The sequence below is a fragment of the Peromyscus eremicus genome, chromosome 8a, assembly GCF_949786415.1.
Source record: "Peromyscus eremicus chromosome 8a, PerEre_H2_v1, whole genome shotgun sequence".
NCBI classification, from domain to species: domain Eukaryota; kingdom Metazoa; phylum Chordata; class Mammalia; order Rodentia; family Cricetidae; genus Peromyscus; species Peromyscus eremicus.
The window spans coordinates 37,538,396-37,564,010 of record NC_081423.1 but is presented as its reverse complement, the minus strand read 5'-3'; the positions used below and the strand labels follow the sequence as shown (position 1 = coordinate 37,564,010).

The following is a 25,615-nucleotide window of genomic DNA, read 5'->3' as shown; positions in this document are numbered from 1 at the left end:
TAGTGATTGACTAGGGATGACTGTGTGCCCAAGAGATATTTGTGGGAAGACATTTCTGGTTCTGACAACTGGCTAAGACATCAGGGATAATAACAACACCCTAAGATGTACAAAAAGAGATTTACAATGGAGAATTATGCTTCCAAAGGCCCAAAGCTCTGACATTGAGAAATATTGTACTACATCAACTAAAGCATATGAACTAGACTATATAAGCTATATAGATAAATTAAAATACCATGTGGAGGAAGGGGGAAAAGCCAGACAAGGAAGTGTACATGTATGAATCCATCTGTACGAATTTCAAAGTCAAGCAAACTTTATCCCAGTGTTGTAAGTTAGGACAGTAGGGTCATGGTAAGTTAGGACTTTAGAAAGGAAGGCAATACTCTGTTTCTTGAGCTGAGTAATAGTTACTTGGCACTAAGTACAAATTCATTAGCTGGATACTTTCTTCAAAAATACATAAAATTTTAAACTGAGGAAAATAAAATGTTTTTATACTAAAAATCAGCTAAACTTCATATTACATTGGCAAATTTTCTTTAAAAATATTATTACTCTGTCACTAATTTTGTTAGTATTAAACAAGTTTTATTTTCTGTATTTACATATTTTGTTTTTGATTATACAAGCAAGAGACTTTACTATTGGGAGATTACAAGCAATGAACAAATATAAGATGTGAAAAACCCCACATCTCCCTGATGTAACCTCTCACAACACTGTTGTATTTAATTCTAGACTTTCTTTTAGGTGGACAAGTATTATAAAGTCAACATGTACACATTTACAAAAGCAAGATCACATTAAAAAACTGCTCTGAATTTTTTTTAAAAACAGTACATGTGGAAATTTCTACCAGGATATATAATAAAATGTTCTAATGTATATATAACTTATTTAATCAATCTAATCACAAAACTCTAGTACACGACTTATTTAATCCATCTCCTAGTTATAGACATAGAAATAAATTAAACTAAAAACAACTTTAAACAAAGCTTCAATGAGCAGCACAGCATGCCCCTGTGATTATTCACACAGCTCCTGCTTCCAAAATAAATGAGACCATTACTCTCTCACCACCATATAAAACACAATTTGATTTTACAACTTTTACCTGAGTCAACTACTTTTCCTAATCTGTTAGAGTGACAGCTCAGTATTAAGTATTATTTATAGACATATTTCAAAATTTTTAAAAATTTTATGAATTTTCTTGTATGTATCACTTGTAAAGACCTTAAATGCACTTAACTTTGTTTTCCTCATACACAAATGGTTTTATAGAACCACCGAGAAGTCAAATGTGCAAACAGGCAAATATAATTCATGACTATTACTAGAATAGTACCTCAAAACTACCTTGGAGACAGTCATATTGTTGAGAGTTAATGGAAGCAACATCCCTGTCCAGAAGAAACTATCATGCACTAGTTATCTTGTTCCTTGGGCTCTTATAATCTTTCCAAGCCCTCTTCTAAGATGGTCCCTGAGCCATAAGTGAGGAGGTGTGTTACAGATGCTCTGTTTGGGCCTGTGCTCTTATTCTGGCTAGTGTTTGTTAACTTGATACAAGTTAGAGTTACCTGGAAAGAGGAACCTCAACTGAGAAAAAGTCTCCATCAGATTGCCTGTAGGCAAGTGTGTGGGGGCATTATTTTGATTAAAGGTTGAATGGAAGGGCCCAATGGAAGTGGTGTCACCCCTGGGATAGTGGTTCTGGATGGTATAAGCAAGCAGGGTGAGCAAGTCATGAAGAGCAAGCCAGTAAGCAGTATTCCTTCATGGCTTCTGCTTCAGTTCTGCCTTGATTTCCTACCTTGACTTTCTTTAGTGATGGACTGTGATGTGGAAGTGGAAGTGAAATAAACTCTTTCCTTCCTAAGTGATAGCCATGGTTTATCACAACAATAGAAATTCTAAGATGGCACCTCACAGTTACTCTCTACATTTTGACCACTTGTGGCTCTATAAGTCCTCATTTGCTACAAAAAGAAGCTTCTTTGAAGAGAACGTAAGAGCTGCACTTATCTACAGACATAAGGATGAATATTTTGAAGGCAGTTGGAAACTCTATTACTTTAGTAATACGGTGATAGTAGGCTCTCCTATAAGACCCTATATCCTTTCCAGCTACGGATTCTTGGCTAGGTTTACAGTATCAGTCATGAGTTACCTCTAGTTGAGTGGGCTTTAGGTCCAATTAGACAGGTGTTAGTTGCCCCCAAAATACAAGTACTAATATTGTACCGTTGGAGATATCTTACTGATCCAGTCTCATCATTGTGGTGATTCTCAGGCTTTACAGCTGAGTAGGAGTTGTTGACAACTTTTCTCCCTTGGCAGCTTGCATGGTACCTTCTGACAATATGAGAGCTAGTCCTCAGGGAGGGGGCTTCCAGGTCAATATCAGCTTGATTTCTTCAAATCCTATAACCAAAGTGTGTAGTGTCTTCAGCAATAGAATCTTACCTTGATGCTCTGGCAAGCAACAGAGAGCAATGGAAATAGACTATTATTGTTTTGGAGGTCTCTTGAACCCCCTCTTACCAACAGCCCCAAGAGAGATATCCCCCGTCTGGCACTGGAGTTTTTGTTAGATAAGTCTATGGCCCCTGGGGAGCACATTATCCCACTGAGGTAAATTGCTGGGGATTGAACTCAGAGCTTGTACTTGTGAAGCATTTGCTTTACCACTAAGCTATACCATCAGCCCCCTCAGTATATTCATAAGGTTCAGTGGATCCCAGAGATCCAGTACAGTGCAAAAGAAAAACGAGATCAAAATAAGGTAGCAGCCATAAAATAAGAAACCAAATTTCTACCCCTTACAGAAAAAAACGAATTATATAAATCCAAAGCATCTCCTGGCCAATTTATCAGAGACGAAGAAAACACTTAATCCCAAGTCATAGCCATTTAACTGGTTTCTGTAACTTTAGAGACAATGACTCTCCCTCCTGAAATCTTTACACTACAACCTAGAAATCATATTGTATGTGTTCTTGTTAACATTTTTCACATATATCTCCTGGTCACAGAATCAAAGTTTCTTTACTACAATACACACAGGGAAGTGTGTACTGGAATAAACTAGCCATAACATGACAAAAGACAGGAAGGGAGGGAAGAGTGAATGGAAAAAAAAAAAAAGGAACTAAACAAGAACTTAACACAGTTTCCTTCTGACTTAAGGTCTACTGTAGGCTCTGCTACTCTCTAAGGCAGTGGTTCATACAAAGGTATGAGGGATTGGACTGTTTCCACAGGTGACGGCATGAAGGACTCACACCACCACCCTTCTAATCTTAGGCCTAGACACAAAACATGTGAATGCTATTTACAGCCACAACGGTACTGTGGCAGTATCCAAGAGTTAGGTAATATAAAAATGCACATGAAAATCCTGCAAGAAATAGTTGTCTCGGAGCATAGGATATGAGCTTTTTCTACTTCACTGAACAAAGCCAGATCACTTTCCAAAGTGCTTGTACCAATTTATACTCCCATAAGGACTATGGAAGTGTTCTCACCACTCCACATTCTTGTTAACAGCTGGTACTAATCCAACATTTTGGTTTTTGCCAGCCAATGTCAATGTATGCACCCCTCTTTACCAAAATAAGTTGGCTGTAGTTTTGGTAGATACATTTAATCTATCCAGTGTTAAGAAAACGCCTTTCTAAATTTGCTACAAGCTTTTTATTTTAACAATAAATGGAAGCTGAGTTTTATCAAATATATAAATCTGTATCAACTGACTAATAATGTAGCCTTTCTCCTTTAATAAATAACAAAAACATATAGTTGAATACACCAGGCATTCCTGAAAGGATGTTAGATAAATCCTTCTAACAAACTGATGAAATCTTATTTCACTTAACAGACTAACAGAGGCACAGAAATTATTTACTTGCCATAGGTTCAACCAACAAACACCCAAACTTGAAACCAACTACAGTCTCATTTTCTATATTGGTTCTTTTTCCTGTTGTAGTTATCACTGGGTAAAGTGATATTTTCATATCTATAAAGAGAAAGGCTTATTTAAGTTCACAGTTCAGGTAGTGATAGGGTTCTTGTGGGCAGAGTCCCAAGCAGTGCAGGGCAAGGAACAGGGAATACACATGTGAACCTCCTTTGATCTTTTCTTTCTCTTCTTATAAAGTTACTAATGTTCAATCATGTAGCCTGCAGTCTGATATTCTTATCTAATATACTAATCACCTCCTTAAGGCCACACCTCTAAAACCACAGCTGGGTTAAATTTCTATCCTTATGACAAAATGGGAATTAAACTCCAACATGCATTTCAGAAGGGACAAGACATGTTCCATGTTCCACCCACGGTATGTGCTCAACCTGTGGGTTGCGACCCCTTTGGGAGTCGAATGACCCTTTCACAGGGGTCACCTAAGACCATAGGAAAACACAGATATTTACATTATGATTCATAACAGCAGCAAAATTACAGTTATGAAATAGCAATGAAAATAATTTTATGGTTGGGGGTCACTGCAACACGAAGAATTGTACTAAAGGGTCACAGCATTAGGAAAGTTGAGAACCACTGTGTTAGCACTGAGAAAATTACTTAATTTCTGAGTGCTTCTGATAAGCTCCCTCACCTATAAAATGAGGCTATTACTTAGTTTGTTTAGTTGTCTTGAGGAATAGATTAATGAGTACACCTCTCTATGGTCCTTAAAATTCTGCCTGACAGACTAATGTACTAAATGAATATTACAAATACTAACAACACAGACTAGAGAGATGGCGCTCATCCTGTCTCCAAGAGATCTGAACTTGGTTCCCAGTACCCACATTAAGCAGCTAACAACTACCTGTAACTGGAGCCTCAGCTGCCACACTCCCAAGCACCTGCACTATGTCCACATCCCCCATCCCCAATATAAGATGAAAAATAAGTTAACATTTTTTAAATGTTAACAAAATCCTCTTACTTTTTCTTATCCGTAGAAAAGTTTCATTTAAAATTGTGATTATTTACCTAAGCTTCATCTTTTTGGGGAGGGAGGACAGGTTCATCTATTTCAAAAAAATCATTTTCGTTTTTTTTTTTCCTTTTAATTCTCTCCTATGCAATCATTTCTAGTTCATTAATTTGACTCCTACCATTTAACTGGTTCTATTTTCTGTGGATTTATTTTCTAACAACATTAAGTAGACCACTCAACTCATGTGTGTACATCAAATAAATGTTGGGGTTTTTTGTTTTGTTTTGTTTTGTTTTTTTAAGAGTTTTGTTACTTTTTGGTTTTTATGACCAGGCACCATCATGACCAGCTCTAAAATAATTTATTGTCTCAAATTTTTTTGCTACTTTATCTTCAACAAGTAGAAGTATGTCAAAATCACCTATCATAATAGGAAACATGTCATTTTATCCATTTTTAATGTATTTTTTTAAGGTATGAGTGCTCTGTCTGCATGTCTGCCTGCAGGCCAGAAAAGATCATCAGATCTCATTACAGATGGTTGTGAGCCACCATGTGGTTGCTGGGAATTGAACTCAGGACCTCTAGAAGAGCAGCCAGTGCTCTTAACCTCTGAGCTCTCTCCAGCACCCATTTTTGTTTTATATATTTCTATTTTATTTATTTTGGTTCTTTTTGTTTTTAGATAAGTTCTCTCTATGCAGCCCTGGTAGTCCTGGAACTCAGAGAGATCTTCTTGCCTCCACTTCCAGATTAAGGCATGGACCACTGCACCATGTTCTAAACATGTTCTAAAACATGTTATAACTGAATAGCAAATAAAACTGTATTTACCACAAGTAATTTTTTGTTTTTTTGGTTTTTTCTTTGAGACAGGGTTTCTTTGTGTAGCCTTGGCTGTCCTGGGACTTGTTCTGTAGACCAGGCTGGCCTTAAACTGACACAGATCCTACCTGCCTCTGTCTTTCAAGTACTGGTGGTATTAAAGGTGTGCACCACCACTGTCCCGCTAGTAATTTTTTGTTTTAAGTTCTGTTTTATATGATGCAATTAGAGCTATACCAGCTTTGTTTTTGCTGTCTAAATATTTTTTCTTAATCCTTTGTTTCTAATCTTTCATAACTTATATTAATGTATCTTGAAAATACATTTTTAAGTATCCCATATTACTATGTATGGTTAATAGCATACTGTTGTAGAAGATTTAAAATATAACTTGGTTACAGCTTTCTATGGAGATAGGGGCTCCTTACAGGTACTACCATGTCCAATATAACTTAAAAAAATAAAAAAGACTGCAAATTTATCAAAATGTTCATAAATTGGGCTAGGAGTGCGGGTCAATGGTACAGTGCCTACCTACTCTATATTGAGTTCAATCCCTAGCACTGCAAAATAAATGGAAATAAACAAGTTTAAATAAACTGTATGCGGAGTGACTCAATCTACACACACTATCACTCCTTTCTTTGGATTTTCAGGCATGGTTTAGCAGTGCAAGCACTCTACAACATTAACAAATTAAATAAAAAGAAAATGCATTGCTAGCAGATGTCTACTGTCAAGTTTGTCTTCTTACTCCTGTGTTTTAGCCTCAGCCTTTACACAGAACCAACGTGTATTTGCTTTAGAAAATGTCAAACATCACCCTCAAGGTCATTAAGGACTTCAGAGAAAGAGGCTTGTAAAAGCCCTTGGAAATTAAAAATGATAGTTGAAATTAAAACATACCTGTATAATTCACTACAAAATAACACTTATGAAATATTCTAGAAGTACAATATAAAACCGATCTGAAAGAAATTGGGAAGAAAAAAATCAAGAAGCTCAAAGGCTCAAAAAAGGAAGCTCCCCTTGAAATCTTACTAACAAAGTTCAAAAAGAAGTGATGGAATTGTGAAAATCATGTAAGAACATCCCCTAGAATTAAATGCCTCCGGACTGAAAGGATGGGCACCAGCAAGTTAACCTGTAAAAATCCCCAAACAAAACCCAAGGTAGATTATTCTGAATTTTCAGAAGAAAATCCTGTATCTTTTGTGATTTCTCAACTACAATACTGGTAGCCATAAGACAATAGAGTAATGTCTTTGAATTTCTAAGTTAAAAAAGATTTCAATTTAGAGTTGTTGTCGTGTGTGTGGTATATGGCATATGTGTTCAAGTGTGTGCGGGTTGGCTAGAGGTTGGCACCAGGTGTCTTCCTCAATAGAGTTCCACCTTATTTTTTGAGATAAGGTCTTTAAACCTGAAGCTCACAGGTTCTGCTATTCCCAGGTTCCTTCCTGTCATCATCTCCCCAAAGACGGTAACACAAGAAAGTGCCACTGAGCCCAGGTTTTTACATGGGTGCTGGGTGTACATGAACTCAGATCCTCATGATCTGTGTGACAAGCACTTCACTGACTAAACCCCTCTCTAGCCCTTCAATGTAGAATTATATATCTATCAGACTGCCAAGAAAGCATAAAAATAGAATTAATTATTAGGTTTGCAAAATCATGTTTCTTTGATAAAAATGTCAAACAATTAAATTATTCACAAATAATTCCTATTATATTTCTGCATTGTTATAGACGTGTAGTTTGTGGTTTCTAAACTAATAATTAACCCAAAATATAAAAACTAATAGCAAATTCATATTGTGGGGCTTGTGTGAACAGGCCGCATTTGATTCACCTTCTCATTACCTCATAATCTGCATTTTTCTGATATAAATGGAAATTTTTTAAAATTATATACAGACTATAGAGATAGAAAAGCAGGCCAACAAACCTCAAAGTCCTGTTCTCCAAATACAGCATCAATTGTATAAACTGAGTTCATTATCGCATCTACAAATTTTTATTCCAACCCTGTCACTCCAACCACTACATTAGAGAGTAGGAGAGGCATATGAAACAGCTAACCACATTTGGAATGGCTTGGAATAGAATGCTACTGTGTCAAAGGACACTCTGTATTAGGCAGTGTATGTACAAGAAACAGGTCGCTGGAGCTCTGGAGGTGTCCTTACAAACAGGTTACACTGCAGCTCCAGCTCCTCAATAGGTTCAGTTGACAATCATACAAGGCCTAAGGGTCCAGAATGTTCAAGCAGGGAGAAAAGAATGTTCATCAAAATTACTTGTATTTTTCAACTATGAATTAGCAAAAAGAGAGCACTAGTTCATTAATTTATTCTTTTACTAAGTCAGCAATACTCAATGTCAGGGATGACACTAGTAAATACACTATTACACTATTCTAATTGTTAATGAGGGTATCATAGAGGGTTTAATAATCTATTCTGGGAAATAGGGCTGTCCTTAAAATCTTAAAAACTAATGAAATTTTTCTTTAAATTGGCAAACAATGTCAAAGAAAAACTTAAATAATATGAAGCAAATAACTCAAAATAGGAGTAATTTTAACTAGATTAGAACTTTTTCAATTCTATAATTAAAATATTTCTCATTACTTAATAATTTCTTATAGTTTGAGAATTTCATTCATACATGTAATGTATTTCATTCTAGTTACTTTTTTTTCATTCATCAAACATTTAGTGACTTTCTTCTTGAGCCAGGCACCAGAAATACATCAGTAAAGCAAGTAGAGGCTATGCCCTTATAGACCTTAAAATCTAGTGAAGCTATGACACCTATGAGTGCAATGACATCACAAGAAGATAACAGCCAAGGACTAGGGGATGTGGCTCCATGGTAGAGTACTTGCCTAACATGTGTGAGGACTTGGAGTCCATCTCCAGCATGAAGAGGAAAAGAAAGAAGTGGGGGAAAGGAGACATAAAGGTTCTATTACACTTTTTGTTTTTTGTATTTTGAAACTGGGTGTTACGATGTATCTATCCCTGGCTGGCCCTGAACTCACAATGTAGACCAGCCAGGCTTTAAATTTGCAGCAATCCTCTTGTCTCTGCATCTTGAATGATACGATCACAGTATGGATCATTCTGCCCTGCTCTACTGAAGCTTGAAAGAAAAGCATGAGGGCCAGGAGATGACAGTGGGTAAAGTGTCTGCTGTGCAAGCCTGAGGAGCTCAGTCCCACCCCTACCACCCAGGTAAAAAGCTGGATGCTGCAGCATACACATGTAACCTCAGGGCTGTGGGAGAGGGGAGTGGGGAGAGCTGGAGACAAGCGGGTTCCTGAAGCTCACTGGCCAGCCTAGCTGAGCTGATGAGCTTCAGGCTCACTGAGGTACCTTGTCTCAAAAAATAAGGTATGTATGAAGCTGGGTATAGTGGTCCTTAATCCCAGCACTCAAGAGGCAGAAACAAGCAGATGTCTGTGAGTTGGAAACCAGCCTAATCAACACAGGGAGTTCCAGGACAGCCAAAGCTATATAAAGAAACCCTGTCTCAAAAAAAGAAGAAAGAAAAGAGAGAGAGAGAGAGAGAGAGAGAGAGAGAAAGAAAGAAAGAGAAAGAAAGAAAGAAAGAAAGAAGAAGGAAGGAAGGAAGGAAGGAAGGAAGGAAGAAAGAAAGAAAGAGAAAAGAAAGTAGGAAAAAGCCCCCTGCCATCTACAACCTCTGGCCTACACACAACTGTACACATATACCCATACAAACACACACACACACACACACACACACACACACACACACACACACATTTTTTAAAATAAAAAATTTTGTCATCATAGTGCACAAAACAATGTGCAAACACATAAATCAGATTATTCTCAATAAATACCAAAGACTCTAATGAAATGTGACATCCAAACAAACAAACAAACAAACAAAAACTAGAAAGAATAAAAAGGAGAAACTAGGATGCCAGGCTGAATTCCCAGCATTCAGAAGGCTATGACAAAGGATTATTAATACATGTTACAGGCTAGCATGTCTCAAAACAAACAAAACAAAAAGAAAACCTGTAGTAGTTACTCTGCTGTTGCTCTGATAAACTACCATGACAAGACATAAATGTATGGGAGAGTGAGTTTGTGTTTACTGTTCCATAGGGTTAAGAGGCCATCATGGCAGGGAAGCAGAATAATAAGCAGCAGGTATGGCAGCAGGAATAGGAAGCCAATGATGTATCACATCTTTAACAACAAGCACAAAGCAGAGAAAGTGAACTGGAAGCAGGCACCAGGGCGTTAAACTCTCAAAGCCTGCCTCCAGTGATGTACTTCCTTTTGGCAGGCTGACCCTCTTAAACCCCCCCCACCCACCCACCCAAAGAACATCACCACCTGGGGACCAAGTGTTCAAATGCCTGCTTCTATGGAAGATGTTTCTTAGTCAAACCACTAAAACCCCAAAAACAACAAAAGGAGAAACATGGGAGAAGGAAGAAAGGAGGGGTGCAGGGAGGGAGGACTCTGGGAAATGAGGGTTTGGTGAATGCTAACATTTGAGTAGCTACTATCAATTTACTCCTCAGAACAACACTAAGAAGGTTACGTGTAACAGGTCCCTAGACTCTTCCCGGCAAACCAGGCACAATGTCAGCCACATTTGGTGTGAGACCTGATCATACATACTTCTAGCTTCAGGTACACTACCACAATCAGAGCAACTCCACATGCCTTAGCACTGATCCAGGTCTAAGCCAAGTGGGGCATACTGCTAAAATGAACAGCACAGATTCTCTAAAACTGTTGCAGGATATCTTGGAGCACAGTGTGTCTGTTCCAAGAAGTGATGTGAGAAAGAGCTAGCCGCATTGCATCTATGACTGACTTCATGATGATAAAAAGAATGGAGCCTGAAGACTTGGCAATTAAGTGCTAGAACTCAGTTTGAAAATCAAGCAGTCTGGTTTCAGAACTAAATGACCTTAAATCACTGCATGATAATGTTTCTCAAAGCTATATCAACCAGTATCATTGGAGTAAGAATCTGAAGTCAGGTCAAATACACCACACCAACTACAACTCAAAAGAAGGCTTGCAGATCAAGTTGAAAAGTTTGGATTTAGTTTAGAATTTCCTTTAAAAAAATACTATAAAGTACTGGGATTAGTTTAGTTTGCAGAAAGACAAGAGGGACACACAGACAGATCCATGAAGAAGTAGTTAGCAACAGCATTCCTGCTACAGACAATAAGAGTAAATGTTTCTAACTGTGCTGGATAGTTTTATGTCAACTTGACACAAGCTAAAGTCATCTGAGAGGAGGGAACTTCAACTAAGAACATACTTCCATAGGTCAAGGTAAGCCTGTAGGGCATTTTCTTAGTGACTGATGGGAAAGGGCCCAGTCCATTATGGGTGGTGCCATCCCTGGGCTGGTGGTCCTGGGTTCTATAAGAAAGCAGGCTGAGCAAGCCAGTAAGCAGCACTCCTCTAAGGCATTTGCATCAGCTCGCACCTCCAGGTTCCTGCCCTGCTTAAGTCCCTGTCCTATTTTGTCTGATGATAAACTGATGTGGAAGTGTAAATCAAGTAAACCCTTTCCTCCCCAAGTTGCTTTGGTCATGGTGTCTCCTCACAGAAATGGTAACCCTAACTAAGACATTAACTTAGAAAAATAACAAAAACACAGACAACTCTTTTTAATAATTATTTTTTATAAACATTTAAAATAATCTTCTTCACCAAATTAGAGGTTTTTTTAAGAGAAAAATACCTAAAGCAACCTTTTTTTAAAAAAACACGTAATACAGTTACTGGGTTTACATGCAGTTTTTTTACTTCCACTTTAATGTGCATAATGGAAAGAACACAAAGCAGAATCTTCTGGTCAGCATCTTCTTTCTCAAATTCTTTAAATGACCTGAATAAATTACCATTTCAATTCTATAATGACTGCTGGGCGTGGTGACATAGGCCTCTAATCCCACCAAACAGAAGTAGGAAGACTGAATTTGAGGTCAAAGTAAGCTACATGGTCAGTTCAAAGCCGGCTTGAACATGATGAGATCTCATCTCAAAAGAAAGTTAAAAAAAAAATCAATTCTACAAATGTCTTAAAAATATCCTAAGGTATCTTTCAAACTCTTCTCCAGCTCAAGAAACAGAAGAGGCAAGGCCACAGGACTCTGTTCAGTAGGGGCTACCCTAAGAGTGAACAACAGCAAGAAAGCTGAAGCTCTTGCCATCTTTTCTAATGGGGTAACCATGAAAGAAAATACAGAAACATATTTATGGTTTCTTTGTCAAAGGTACCTCCTATAATGAAGTCCTACTGTGGCTAACTACTATTGGACCTCGTATTAGCTGCTCTAAGAACTGTCTCTTGGAAATAGGTAGTGCCAATGTTGTGCCTTTGTATGATTTAACAATTTAAGGGGCTGAAGAGATGGCTCAGAGATTAAGAGCTCTAGCAGCTCTTCCAGAGGACTCAGGTTTGATTCCTAGCATCTACACAGCAGCTAACAACTGTCTATAACTCCAGTGCTGTGGGATCCATATCCTCTTTGGAGGGCACTGAATGCACATAGTCCACATATATACATGCAGGCAAAACATCCATACACTAAATATTTTCTAAAAAGTGATTTAACAATTTAAGCTATTAGCATGCATGTACACACACACACATTTTGATCAGTTTAAGCTGCCTAGTGCACGCACATACACTCACTCAATTTCAATCATTCCAAACCCTGGTCACATAAAAAAAGTGCTAGACAACACCATAGGCAAATGCAAATTAAAACTACAATTCAATAGTACTATATACCCCCATAACAGCTATAACCAAAAGACTAAAAAATTATTAGGGGCCAATGAGATGGCTCAGAGGTTAAAGGTACTTGCCACACAAGTCTAGTGACCTGAGTTCCATTCCAAGAATTCATATAAAGGTAGAAGGAGAGAACCAAGTCCACAGAGTTGTCTTCTGACCTTCACAACTGCACTGTGTCACATCTATGCCCCTCACACACATCATACACACACACACAACAATAAATAAAATTTTAATTAGTTAAGATAGTTATGTTTCTACCCAATAATGAAGTATTCATTTTCTTAAAAGGATAATTTAAAGTACTGAAGAGATTTGTAGCAAAAGTAACTTTAATATATTGCTACTGGAACTATAAAACAAGTATTTTTGGAGAAGTTTGGGAACTTTTTAAGACGTTAAATAACATTTCGCACATGAGCCCACAACTTTACTGCTCAGTATCTATACCCAGAAGAAACAAAAATTATTTCTAAATGAAGATTCATACACAAATATTCGCAACAGAATTGTTCAAATATCCTCTGACTGAGAAGTGAATAAACAAATTATGAGGCTGGAGAGATGACCTAATGGTTAAATTGCGTGCCCGGAAAGTGTGAGGACTGGGAGTTCAGAACACAGAAACCCACAGAAATGCCAGGTGGACATTACCTGTCACCAGTTATTGCAGCCCTAGAAGGAAGAGCAAGGGGATCACCAGAGTACACTGGCTGACAAGACCAGTAACATAAGGAAGCTCTGCGTTGGACTAAGAGATCCTGCCTTAATAAGATGAAAGGTCAACCCAAGAGAATTCTCAACATCAAATTCAGCACTCCACATGCACCCACACACATGCAAAAGTATAAATACACACCACACACAGAGAGGGAGAGAAAAACAAAACAAAAATTGTGCTATACCCACACAATGGAACACCTACTTAAAAGGATGGATGGAACTATTAAAAAGGCAACATCAAAGATACATTTCAAAAATCATCATTCTGGGTGAAAAGAAGCCAGCATGTGGCTATATAAGTTATAATTACATTTATATGAAATGTTCAAAAAGCTAAAATGACAGAAAGCAGATCAAATTTTTTCTTGGGTGAAAAAGGATTAAGGACTGAGAAAAAGGAGTGAGCAAAAGTGAAAATTTAGGTTGATGGAATGGTGGAGTGGTGAGTATAAACTACACTTAACAACACTCATGGCACTGTACCCTATGTATGTTCCTATGTTATTGTACTTAAATTATAGCTCAAGGAAGCTTCTTTTAAAGCTGGGTTAATTAGATCTCAAGTCACTAGGTATGTGATTCAGAATTTTCATTTTCTCACATTACACTTGTACACGTCTTGTTTTCCTATCGAGCTTTTATGATAAACTGCAGGTACTGGGCTTCCACACTGGAAAAAGGATTATGAAGTTATCTACACTGCATCTTGCTCTACCTCACAAGGTTACTGTGAAACATCAAATGAGATAACTGGTGAGAAAGTTCTCTGGCAGCAGGAAAGTATTACACAACCATATAGAACACTTACTCAAAAAGTAGATTTTATTCACATTAACGACTTGAGACTCTTGTAACCTTGGTTACTCAAAGTCAGTCTTTGCACAGAAATAAACAGTTGCCTATTCAAATGTCATCTTTTAAATCTCTCTCCAGAGCCTGCTTCCTGGGTCTCTTGAGTTCCTAGGTGTCTTCGTGTATTATCTAGTGTTATCTGCACTTTCGTTTTTCAAAGGAAAAACAAATGTCAGATGACCATGGCACAAGACATTTACTTCCCAGTACGGAGAAGAGAAAGTCGAAAACTCTTTTATTAAGCGTTTCCAAAATGGTAACAATTGACCTTTTTCTTGCTTTAAAGATCAGTTAAATTCCTGCCATTTGAGACTTAATTTCATACATGGTTTCCTGATGTAATCTGCACTGTTGACAGGGTGGACAATTTCAAGAATACTAAAGCCTACAAAACCCGTGTAGTACAATTATCTTACACTCGGCCTGCTGCAAGATTTGAGTTTCCCTTCACTCCTACTGTACAGCTGGGTTCTCTGCTATACTGCCCAGTTTGTGTGATATGTGACATTTGGCCTAGTTACATGTGCAAGTTTCCACAGCGCATTATGGAAGAAGACACAACAGTATCTTCTTCCAATACAACTCCATGGCTGAATTTAACCGTCCGGCCAAGCTTCTATAAAATCTGACAATTCTAAAAAGTTACTGTACCAGCAACAGGTAACGAACAAAGCCTGCAATACACACACACACACACACACACACACACACACACACAATCTGCTACCGTTTTGCATTTATAAAGGACTCCTTTTCGGTAAGAGGTGTAAGGGGAAAGAAAATTCGACAGCTAGTTCTAACGCGGGTCCTCCTGGAGCCCCGCCAGTGGTAACCCTAACCACTTCGGTTTCGCATTTCTCCTTCGATAACACTAAGGTCGCTCGGCCCGATAACTACTGCACGGCTCCAATTTTAGTTTCCAAGAAGCCTGACAGACCGGCAGCCTGCCCACTCGCTCCGCCAGCCTCCCCAGCGTCCCGCAGGTTGGCCGAACGCGCGGCTGTCTGCACAAAGCCAACCGAGGGCGGCGGATCAGAGACAGGGAGGGAGCAGCTCCCGGCCCGGCCCCGGAGGCCTGCGGTGAGGTCGCAGCCCCGGCAGCGTGCGAGCCGCCAGCCTCCCGAGGCCACGGCGCTGGGGCGCGGGGACGCGGCGCGTGGCGCGGGTGGGACGTAAACAGCCGCGCGAAGAGGGCACGGGACCGCACGCCCCGCCCGAGGCCGCGACCCCTCGGGGGGCCCGCGACGCCCTACCTGAACGCGCAGTCCGGGTAGCGGGCGTCTCGGCCCGGCGCGCCCAGCCCGCTCCGCTTGCTGAAAAGCTTCTGGAACAGGGTGGGGGCCATGCTGGCCGCCGCCAGACCGGGGTCGCTCAGCTGGGAGCTCGCCGGAGGCCCCCCGCTCCTACCGCCGCCCCGCCACCCCCATGGGCGCCTCAGTCATATGACAGAAATTAGTCACTTCAAACGGCCACGGCGCGCGGGGCGGAGCGCGAGGCTGAGGTCGCGGCGATTGGCTGGCAGCGAGCCGCGTCACGTGGCAGCGAGCTGAGCTGGGGGCGGGGTGGGGGTGGGGAGGCGGAGCCGCCGGCCATTGGCTGGCCCACGGGTCTGTCACGCGGCCTCTCACGGGGCGGGGCGGGCGAGGGTGCGCGCGGCGAGAGGCGGGAGAGAGCTTCCAGGGCCGAGGCCCGCCCCTGGCTCTCCCCGGTTGCCTGGGCTCGGGAGGGGGGTGCGGGGGGAACCTTAGTCCGCGACTTGGGGCGCGCACTTTCCATTGACACCCACATTTTGTATCTAGGAAGAGCTAGCGACTGATCAGGCTCGGTCTCCTTGGTAACCAACAAAAGCACAAGCAAAACCAAGGGAGGCAAGCAGCCTTAAAGACGGCATCTACCTAAAAATATCTAACCCTTTATGCTAAGTATTTAGAATTTGAGAGACTGTGGTTAGAGGACTCGGCAATAGAGGGCTTGTGTAGCATGCTGGAGACCCTGGGTTTGACACCAAACAAGAATTTTAGCAAAATGTTTAAGGGAGGCAGGAATCGGAACTTCAACAAAATAAAGCTGTATCTTAATATCTAGGTATGGGGGAAGGAGGAACTGCAGCATTGTAACCAAATGACAAGACTGTGCTCTCAAAAAGGGAAATAAGGCTCATGAACATCCTTCCAATCTTGTCAAAACATCAGGGTTCAGATCAAAGTTGTCATTCGTTGACCAGGAGGAGGGATTTTTTTGCAGTGGAATGCAGTTCTCTGAGAAATGTGGATGTCAGGAAACTGGTGGTGTATGCTTGGACGGCTAGATAAAGACACTTGAGGATTTCATTTAACTAGACATAGGAACCAAATCTTTAAGAAGTTACCAGCTGATCTGTAGTTAGAGTTTAAGAAAAATAAATAAGTAGCCCTAACATGGAAAAGAGAAAAATTGGCAGAATATTTTATATCATTACTAATTTGTCACTGGTTAGCATGTTGTGCTCTAATATTACAAGATTTTTGTATATTTATTGAGACAGGGTTTCTTGCTCACCAAGTAGTCCAGTCTTCTGCTTCATCCTCTTTGATATCACTAGGATTACAACTTTCCATTCCTTTGCCCATCCTTTTTAAGTAGATTCTGGGGATCAAATTCAGGTCCTCATGCTTACACTGCCGGTACTTCATTCACCAAGCTACCTCCCCAGCTTCCAAAGTTGTTGTCAGGAGCAGGGTATTTGTGTGTTTGTTTCTTTGTTTTGGGTCTTGCTGTGTAGCTCAGGCTCTTCTCCAGTTCTCTACCCTGTCTCTACCACTCTAGTACACAAGACTTTTAAAAGTACTAATTGATGATGATTAAAAAATGAATTTGCTCATTCCACAAACATTTGAGTGTGGTGTATTGGGGATCAACATTAACAACAGAAAAGCTAATTGCATAGACAAGAAGACAGTAAGTGGGTAAGGTAACTTCAGATATTGATTGGAGTTATGAAATTAATGAACTAAATAATGAAACTGTCACAAGAAAGGTCTTTCTGAAAAGGTTTGTAGTGCACTGGTGATATTTTATTCATAGGTCCTCTGTAAACTGCACAAGTTTCAAGAGTTACTGGATATGGTGGTTTGAGTAAGAATGTTCCCCATAGGCTCATATACTTGCATGCTTGGTTACCAGGGAGTGGAACTGTTTGAAAGGATTACAAGGAGTAGGAGGTGTGGCCTTGTTGGAATAGGCATAGTGTTGATGGAGGAAGTGTATCACTGGGGGTGGACTTTGAGGTTTCAAAAAGCCCACACCAGGCCCAGAAAAAAATATCTTTCTCTCTCTGCCTGCAGATTAGGATGTAGCTCTCAACTACTTCTCCAGTACCGTATCTGCCATGTATGTCACCATGATCCCAGTCTGACACTGTAAGCAAGCCCCCAGTTAAATATTTTCTCTTCTAGAGTTGTCGTGGTCCAACCCCAGAGAAACTATGTAACAAGGAGGACCCTAAGAGAGACACTTGAAATGCCCTGGAAGGGGGAAATAGATAAAATCTCCTGGGAAGAGGTGGGGTGAAGGGAAGGGATGAGGGATGAGAACATGAGGAAACAGAATGGTTGAGCAATGAAAGAGAGATCTTGATAGAAGGAGCCATTATGGGGTTAGGAAGAAACCTGGTGCTAGGGACCTTCCCAGAAATGCTCAAGGATGACCCTACTTAAGACTCCTAGTAATAGTGGAGAGGCTGCCTGGATGGGCCTTCCCCTGTGATCAGACTGGTGACTACCACAATTGTCATCCAATAGAGCCCTCATCCAATGACTGATGGAAGCAGATGCAGACACCAGCTGAGCACTTGAGTCCAGTCAAAGAGAGGGAGGAGGGATGGTGTGTGTGTGTGTGTGTGTGTGTGTGTGAAGATCATGATGGGAAAACCCACGGAGACAGCTGACCTGAGCTAGTGGGAGCTCACAGACTATGGATGGATGGATGGATGGATGGATGGATGGATGGATGGATGGGAACCTGCAGGGGACTGAACCAGACCCTTTGAATGTGGGTGACAGTTGCATGGGTTGGTCTGCTTGTGGGGTTCCCAGCAGTGGAACTTGGATTTATCTCTGGTGCACGAACTGGCTTTTTGGAGCCCACTCCCTAGGGTGGGATACCTTGCTTGGCCTTGATCGGGGAAGGGGCTTGGGCCTGCCTCAACTTGATGTGCCAGAGCTTCTTGACTTGGTGGTAGTGGGTATCTGCTGGGGAGAGGTGAGGGGAGCGGGAAGAGAGGAAGAAAGGAGAACTGTGTGGTTGGTATGTAAAATGAAAAAATATTTAAAATTAAAGAAAAAAATATATGTGAGTTGCCATGGTCATGGTGTCTCTTCACACAATAGAAGAGTGACTAAGACACAGGGCAATACAGTTTCCAAATATATTTCCTGTACATTTCAGATAATCCTCTCAACTCCCATGCCAAACACCAGAAGATCTTTAATATGGAAAAAATGAACTATATGTATTTTTTCAAGTAAAATATTTATGACATTTTTTAATGTGGAAAAACCATATATCAGATGAGCCAATGTGTAAAGTGCTTGCTGAAGTTTCTTTTATTTTTATAGAAGTTAGGTGAATGTGAGTAGAAGCAGACTAAAGCCTTCTACGCAGGACCAAAGTCTCTTAAGGACAAGAGGCTGTCCATGGCTGGCACAGAGATGCATCTTTCCAGGTTCCCTCAGAAGGAAGTTTCCAAATACAGTAACCTCATGTGCCTTCATCTTGGGAAAAAATTACTTCATGGGTGATCATAGATATTAATAGTAGGAGAAGTGCTGCTTGCATAAGAGATACTTTATTTTAGTGTTCTCCAATCATGCATTTGCTTTATCTCTGCATTCTCAGTCTTGAAAGTACAGAGAAAACCAAATTTATTTGCCACCATTCATCACAGTTCCCCTATACTATAATATAATACTAAAATAACAGTATCAAAACACTGCAAGGATACAAATTTATACTAAGACATGGTTATGCTTAAATTCTTTTGAGATTGGTAGCAACATATATTGACCCTGTTGTTTAATATGGTCTGTTCTCATGGAGAAACTTAGGTTCTTATAAGCAAGCTCTTTAAGTTTAGGGAAGACACGTGGGGGAAATAGGAGAAATTTAACAGTTTTTATGTAATCGTGCTGTCTTACATGAATGTATAACAATGAGTTAGAGATATTAAATGTAAGTCCTACAGTCTAACCCTAGAAGATTCAGTCTCTCCCAAACTGGTCTCTGTCCATCAGCTTCAAGACCATCCTCCTTGGTGGGGTATAATGATGCATGTCTTTAATCTCAGTGCTCAGGAGTTGGAGGCAAGGTGGATCTCTGTGAGTTTGAGGCCAGCTTGGCCCACATAAGTAGTTCCAGGACAGCTAGAGTCACATAGAGACCCTGTCTCAAAAAGATCAGAAAAAAATCACCCTCCTGAAAATATAAACGGCAGGGGCAGTTTTCACTGTACCTATTTGCTGTTTGCCTGACCTAGGAAATGAGCCAATAAAGCTATAATCTTGTTCCTTTAACCACTGTGCTAATAAACTCTGGCTCAGTTGTGTTAAATTATTCTGAAAGAAATTTTTCACACATTAACATCTCCAAATAATCAGTCCACTTATACATGCTTGGGGTCACTCAATTTTTAAAATTCTTAAGTCAACTATTTGTAGCTACACAGTAAGAAAATGGTAGTGGTTTGAAGTACAAGAAGGAATAAACATTGGTTTATTTGTAAACATCCCTTAAGTTCTTCCTGCCTCCGCCTGTTTGAGGCACTGAGGACACAGTGTTGAAAGTGACAGTCTCCACTGGGAATTTACTCCTTACTGGGAGGAAACAAACTACCTGCAGGCTGTGATAGGAGCTACAACAGTAACCCATGACCGGAAGTAACTGCAGGAGACCAAAGTTAGATGGGTGATAGGGAAGGCCAATTCAAAGATGTAGGATTTGAGCTGATGTCTAGAATTTAGGAGGCAGCCATGGAAAAGAGGGTCAAGAACCTTCTGAGAGAAAGGAGACAAAGTAGAGAGGCTCTGCAAAAGCAGTAAGTTTGGTGTCTGAAAAGAAGGGAGGCCAGAAGAAATAGAGCAGACTCCAGGAAGGAACAAAAGCTTACATGAGGTTATGAAACACATGGACCAGACTGTATAAGTCACAGGCCCTTGTAAATCATGGGAGGGAGGGTAAGAGTCATGGGAGTGGGCTGGTGATATAGCTCAGAGGTACAGTGCTTGTCTATCACATGTGAGGTCATAGGTTCAATCCTTGGCACCACAAAAAAGTAAATGGTAACTGTGCAAGCAGCCCTATTTAGACTCAGTGAATCACAAGAAAATCATAAAAACAATAACAAAAAGACATGAAAATAGGAGACATTGTTGGGAAGAATGGGAGTGGGAGGGAATAAGAAAGAGAATGGAGATGAAAATTACAAAAATACATTATATACACATATGAAATTATCAAAGAATGAAAAATAAAGGAGTAATGGGAGCTATCAAGTAAGGTTAAAATAGAAAAAGGACATGATCCAACTTATGACTTAACTCTGGCTATTTTTTTAAAAGATTTATTTATTTATTATGTATACAGTGTTCTGTTTGCATGTATGCCTTCGAGTCAGAAGAGGGCACCAGATCTCATTACAGATGGTTTTGAGCCACCATGTGGTTGCTGGGACCTCTGGAAGAGCAGGCAGTGCTCTTAACCTCTGAGCCATCTCTCCAGCCCTTAACTCTGGCTATTATATAGAAAAGGAATTATAGAAGAGAAAGGATGGGAGAAGGGCAATCAAATAGGTGAATCCCTGTATATGAGGAAGTAGTGATAATGGTTAACTGAGGTTATTTTGAGATGCAGTTGAAATAAATTCTAATGGAGAAAAATAAAACATATTGCCAATATTTCTTTACTTGAGCAACTTAAATGGAAGTTACACCAGGAAAATTGGGTTTGAAAGGAAAATCAAATATATTGTTTGAATTGCCTGTTAGATGCCCATGTGGAAATTTAAGTAGAGTATATGGGGAGAAGGCAGGATTTGGGAGGCTCATCTCATACAATTTATCCCAATGGAATGGCTGACTTTTTCTAGAGAAAATGTAGATACACAAAAGATGGCCAAGGATTAAGAGTCAAGGATTAAGAAAAGAGGACAATTCTCAAAGTCTAGAAGAAAGAGACCCAACAGAAGATAAAAGGAGAAAAAAAAATGTCCTTCCAAAGAGGAATGAGTGGATCGCATGAATGTTGTTGACTGTTTAAGTGTGCATTAATTAGATTGTCAACAAGGAGATCTTAGCAAGAGTCTCAGTGGAGCATATGAATGAAAGTCCACTGAGTGTACTCAAAAGAGAAAGGGCAGAGAGGAAACAGCAACGTAAATGCAGTTTTTCTGCTTAACTGTGCCAGAGTAGAGAGGAGACTGGAGAAGATTAGGTCTCTTTTTTTAAGATGGGAGACATTTTAGAATTTTTATGCTAATAGAACCAATATAATAGAGAATAAAGACATACTGTAAAGTATACATAAAGACTATACATAAAGACTATAATAGTAAGTAAGACAGACACAGTCCCTGCCCTTTAGAAACCAGCAAGTCACAAAGAAAGTTATTGCAGATTGTGATATATTCTTCTAGGGAAACTTTACCTTAAGTATAAGAAATACTGGCATGAATTCCTTACTTGAATTCCATTAGATGCATACAAAGTTCATATAATGGCATATTTCTATGATAAAGTTTTCAACAAATATTTTTCAAACATTTAAAATCCTTGCTATGTGCCTGTTAGCTTTGCTAAAAGATGGAAACACAGTAGATAATAATGTTGTTTGAATCTTAGATGGTCTTTTAATAACAAAAAAACAAAACAAAACAAAAACCCAGAGCTAGATATCAGGGTGAAAGCTGAAAGATCAGAGAAGCAGAACAGCCAACTACAAGTTCTTACCTCTACAAAAGCCTCAGCCTAAAGAGAGTGAGTTCCTGTTTCCTCACACTTTATATACCTTTCTCTGCCCTGCCATATTACTTCCTGGGATTAATGTAAAATCTCAAATGCTGGGATTAAAGGTGTGTGCCACCACTGCCTGACCTCTATGTCTAATCTAGTGGTTGGCTCTGTCCTCTGATCCTCAGGCAAGTTTATTAGGGTATGCAATATATCGCCACATAATAATATATAATTTCTGTATTTATGGATCTTAGAACATATGGAAAAATAGATCTGATAGGTGACTACATGCTCTCACATGCTTAGATAAATGCTATGATGCAGATATCTCCAGAAAAAGCTGATTTAATTAAATCTATCAACCAGTCTATGTTGCACAAAATAGGAAACACAAACAAGTTAGTACAAACAAAAGAATGAAATTTATTAGTGTTCATAACTAGACCTAAAAGTAGATGAACAGTTCGAGCACAGATTTCTTCAGGTGCTACCACAGTAAAAATATTCAGCTGTTTTCATAGTGCTGCAAAGTGCTCTGCAGATCCCCAAGGGAGAAAAGACACCATGATCTTATCCAGCACTGGATCCTGCATACTATAACAATGACATGCCTGCAAGATGGGCCCACTGGCACAACAGTAGCGTGACAGTTATGCGGGTAACCAACTACTTTCTAATTGGGTTTAAAGCCTGCTCCATAGGAAAATTTAAAGACTGCACAGAGAAAATCAGACATTTAGAAGAAATGGGAGCAGTGAGATTAAAACCCATGGGGCAAAATTTTAGAGAGGTCGTTCCTTCCTGGAGACCTTGAAAAGGAATATTTTACCATCTTCAATATTGGTACTGGGAGAAACTGGACAGGATGAGAATTCAAAATACCCTTTAAAATAGCATCAAGGAGGATAGGCATGATGGCAAACACCTTTAATCCCAGCACCCAGGAAGCACAGGCAGGTTGATCTCTGCAAGTTTGAGGCCAGCCTAGTCTACATAGGGAATTCCAAGTTATCCAGGGTTACTGGTGACACTGAGAGAGAGAGAGAGAGAGAGAGAGAGAGAGAGAGAGAGAGAGAGAGAGAGAGAGAGATTGATTGATTGATTGCTGGGGTTGGGTAAGAGTTTGAAAAACACTAAAATACCTGAATGTAAATGCATGAAGAACAATGGGTCAGCTAAAAGAACATCAAAGAAAGATTTAAGATGCAAGAGGGCTTAACATTTCTAAATGTAGGCTAGAAAGTAAAAAATGAATAGAGAAGCTGAAAATAACTTTTTTCTGGAGTCTGGGTCATCACATCCTTTATACTGTAGAAAGACACAATGCTATGTACACAATAAGAATTAAGGAAACTATCCCTCAGGTGAAAACTTGCCCATTCCAGTTAAAAGTAGAAGTGACATTATACCTCCCATAGATTTTTAAAATTTAAATGTGTGTGTGTGTGTGTGTGTGTGTGTGTGTGTGTGTGTGTAAGCCATGTGTGTGCAGGTGCCTGTGGAGGCCAAAGAGTGTGTCAGGTCCTCTGGGACTTGAACTGTCTGACGTGGGTGCTGGGTACTGAGATATCTATTCAGCCTCTTAACTAGGTTTTTCAAATAGAAGCCTGAGATGATTTTCTATGGGGTATAATTTGAATGTATTTTAAATTAATGAAATTTAGTTTAATTAGTTATAGGATGAGGCAAAGTGGTCCAGGTTCTTTTAGTGCTGGGGATAGAACCGAGGGCCTTTCATTTTCCAGGCAAGAACTCTGCCTTTGAGCTACATCCATCACCAGCCCTTTCATATTTTTTCTTTTGATAAGGTGCTTAGGCTGATCTGGAACTCTCAATCATTACACCTCAGCCTCCTCAGTAGCTGGGATTACAGGTATGCCACTGTACTGAGCTAGTCTTTATAAAATCATGGGAAACATGAAGAAAAACGTGGAGACCTTCTCTTTCCAGAAAGAAATGACATCCTTTTTCATGTTCTTTCAGGAAGGGATAATGAAAGACGAAGGTGTGCCCACAGGTCTAAGATTGAATCCGCCCTTCTCCTGAGATGTAAAAACAAGAATCTTCTCTGGACTTCTCATGACTGCCAGCCACAGGCCCCTCTGTCTCCCTCCTCTTAATTTAGTGAAGGTCATGTCCTCCACTCCCAAACCTTGAACATCAGTTCCAACTTGCTCTTTCTTCTCACCTTTCCCCGGGCTTCTCCTGAAAATGGGAAATCCTGGGCTTACACTACACTGCCTCCTAAACCTAGCACCCACCACTTCTAAACTATATAACCTGCTGAAGGACTAACCTCCAGAGATAGCTCTGTTTTCCTTATTAGCAATATAAAGCAGTCAAATATGTATGTCCTCTAATCCTCCCAGTCCCAATCCACAAGTCAGGTGTCACTGTTTCTACAGGAACCTATCATCGGATTAGAAAGCACCAAGTAATTCACTCTTTTTCTTGGATTAAACTGTGAAGGCAAGGAATAGACCTTGTCTCAATCCTCATTCCCCTACTGTTTACCATATTTCTGCTTCTGAAACCATCACAAGAGTTGCTGACTTAGTTGAACAGTGATCTGGAAAACAAGTCTGAAATTGTTGCATCCTCCATCACTAACATTCTCTTCTGTATTTTCATAGTTCACCTCCAGATGAAGTCAGAGTAAAAAAATAGCTTCGCTAGTGGCTTAGACCTTGTCAAATCATTTACAAGGATGTTTTCGTAGGACTTCTATTTCAAAAGAAATATTGTATGGTTATTAAACCTCAGATTAAATAGAAGACTTTATGCCTTTCCTTGCTATGGGAGCAACTTTGAAACGTTGGTTCTTGCTTTTATATGTAGCCTTAGTCACAACATCAGGGTCAAAATCTCACCACATTACACAAGCGTACTCTGTTCACTGACAACAGGGTTGCTGTTTTCTTAGGATGGGCACTGTCCAGATGCTGCAAGTTAGACTATGAAAACACTAAAGCAAGCATAATCATAGTCCTATAGATAGTGTTGAAGCTACTTTGGAGATGAGGTAACATATTAAATACGTAGTGTATGATTGACTGTACACATTATATATTCCTGCTTCAGCAATTTTTGAGTGTAGAGTTTCTTTTAGTCAGACATGGAATTAGGTCTCTCACTCATGTGGTTTCAATTAAGTTCTGTTAAAAATAGCTTGTAATATAATCATTTTCATTTTTAGCACTTCAACAACTTTACTACTTTTGATCCATACAAAGGACAGATCTGGGGACAAAAACAAAGGAAATTATACAGTGCCCTCATGAGAACTCATTATAAGCAGAAAACTACCTATATTTTAGTGCATGGTCTTCTTTTTTAATTAAAAAATGTATTTATATTTTATGTATGAGTGCTCTGCATGTATACCTGCCTGACAGAAGAGGGCATCAGATCCTATTACAGATGGCTGTGAGCCACTATGTGGTTGCTGGGA

At 39.8% G+C, this 25,615-nt stretch overlaps 1 protein-coding gene across 2 annotated transcripts in view; it reads right to left on the bottom strand.

The window, feature by feature from the left end:
* Fnip1 (folliculin interacting protein 1) overlaps window positions 1–15,647 on the bottom strand; it is an 84,611-nt gene extending 68,964 nt beyond the window's left edge. For both annotated transcript variants that reach the window (XM_059270568.1, XM_059270569.1), the window contains exon 1: window positions 15,436–15,647. In XM_059270568.1, coding sequence (XP_059126551.1) covers window positions 15,436–15,527 — 92 coding nt within the window. In that variant the 5' untranslated portion in view covers window positions 15,528–15,647. The remainder of the gene's footprint in view (window positions 1–15,435) is intronic.
* Window positions 15,648–25,615: the final 9,968 nt, after the last annotated feature.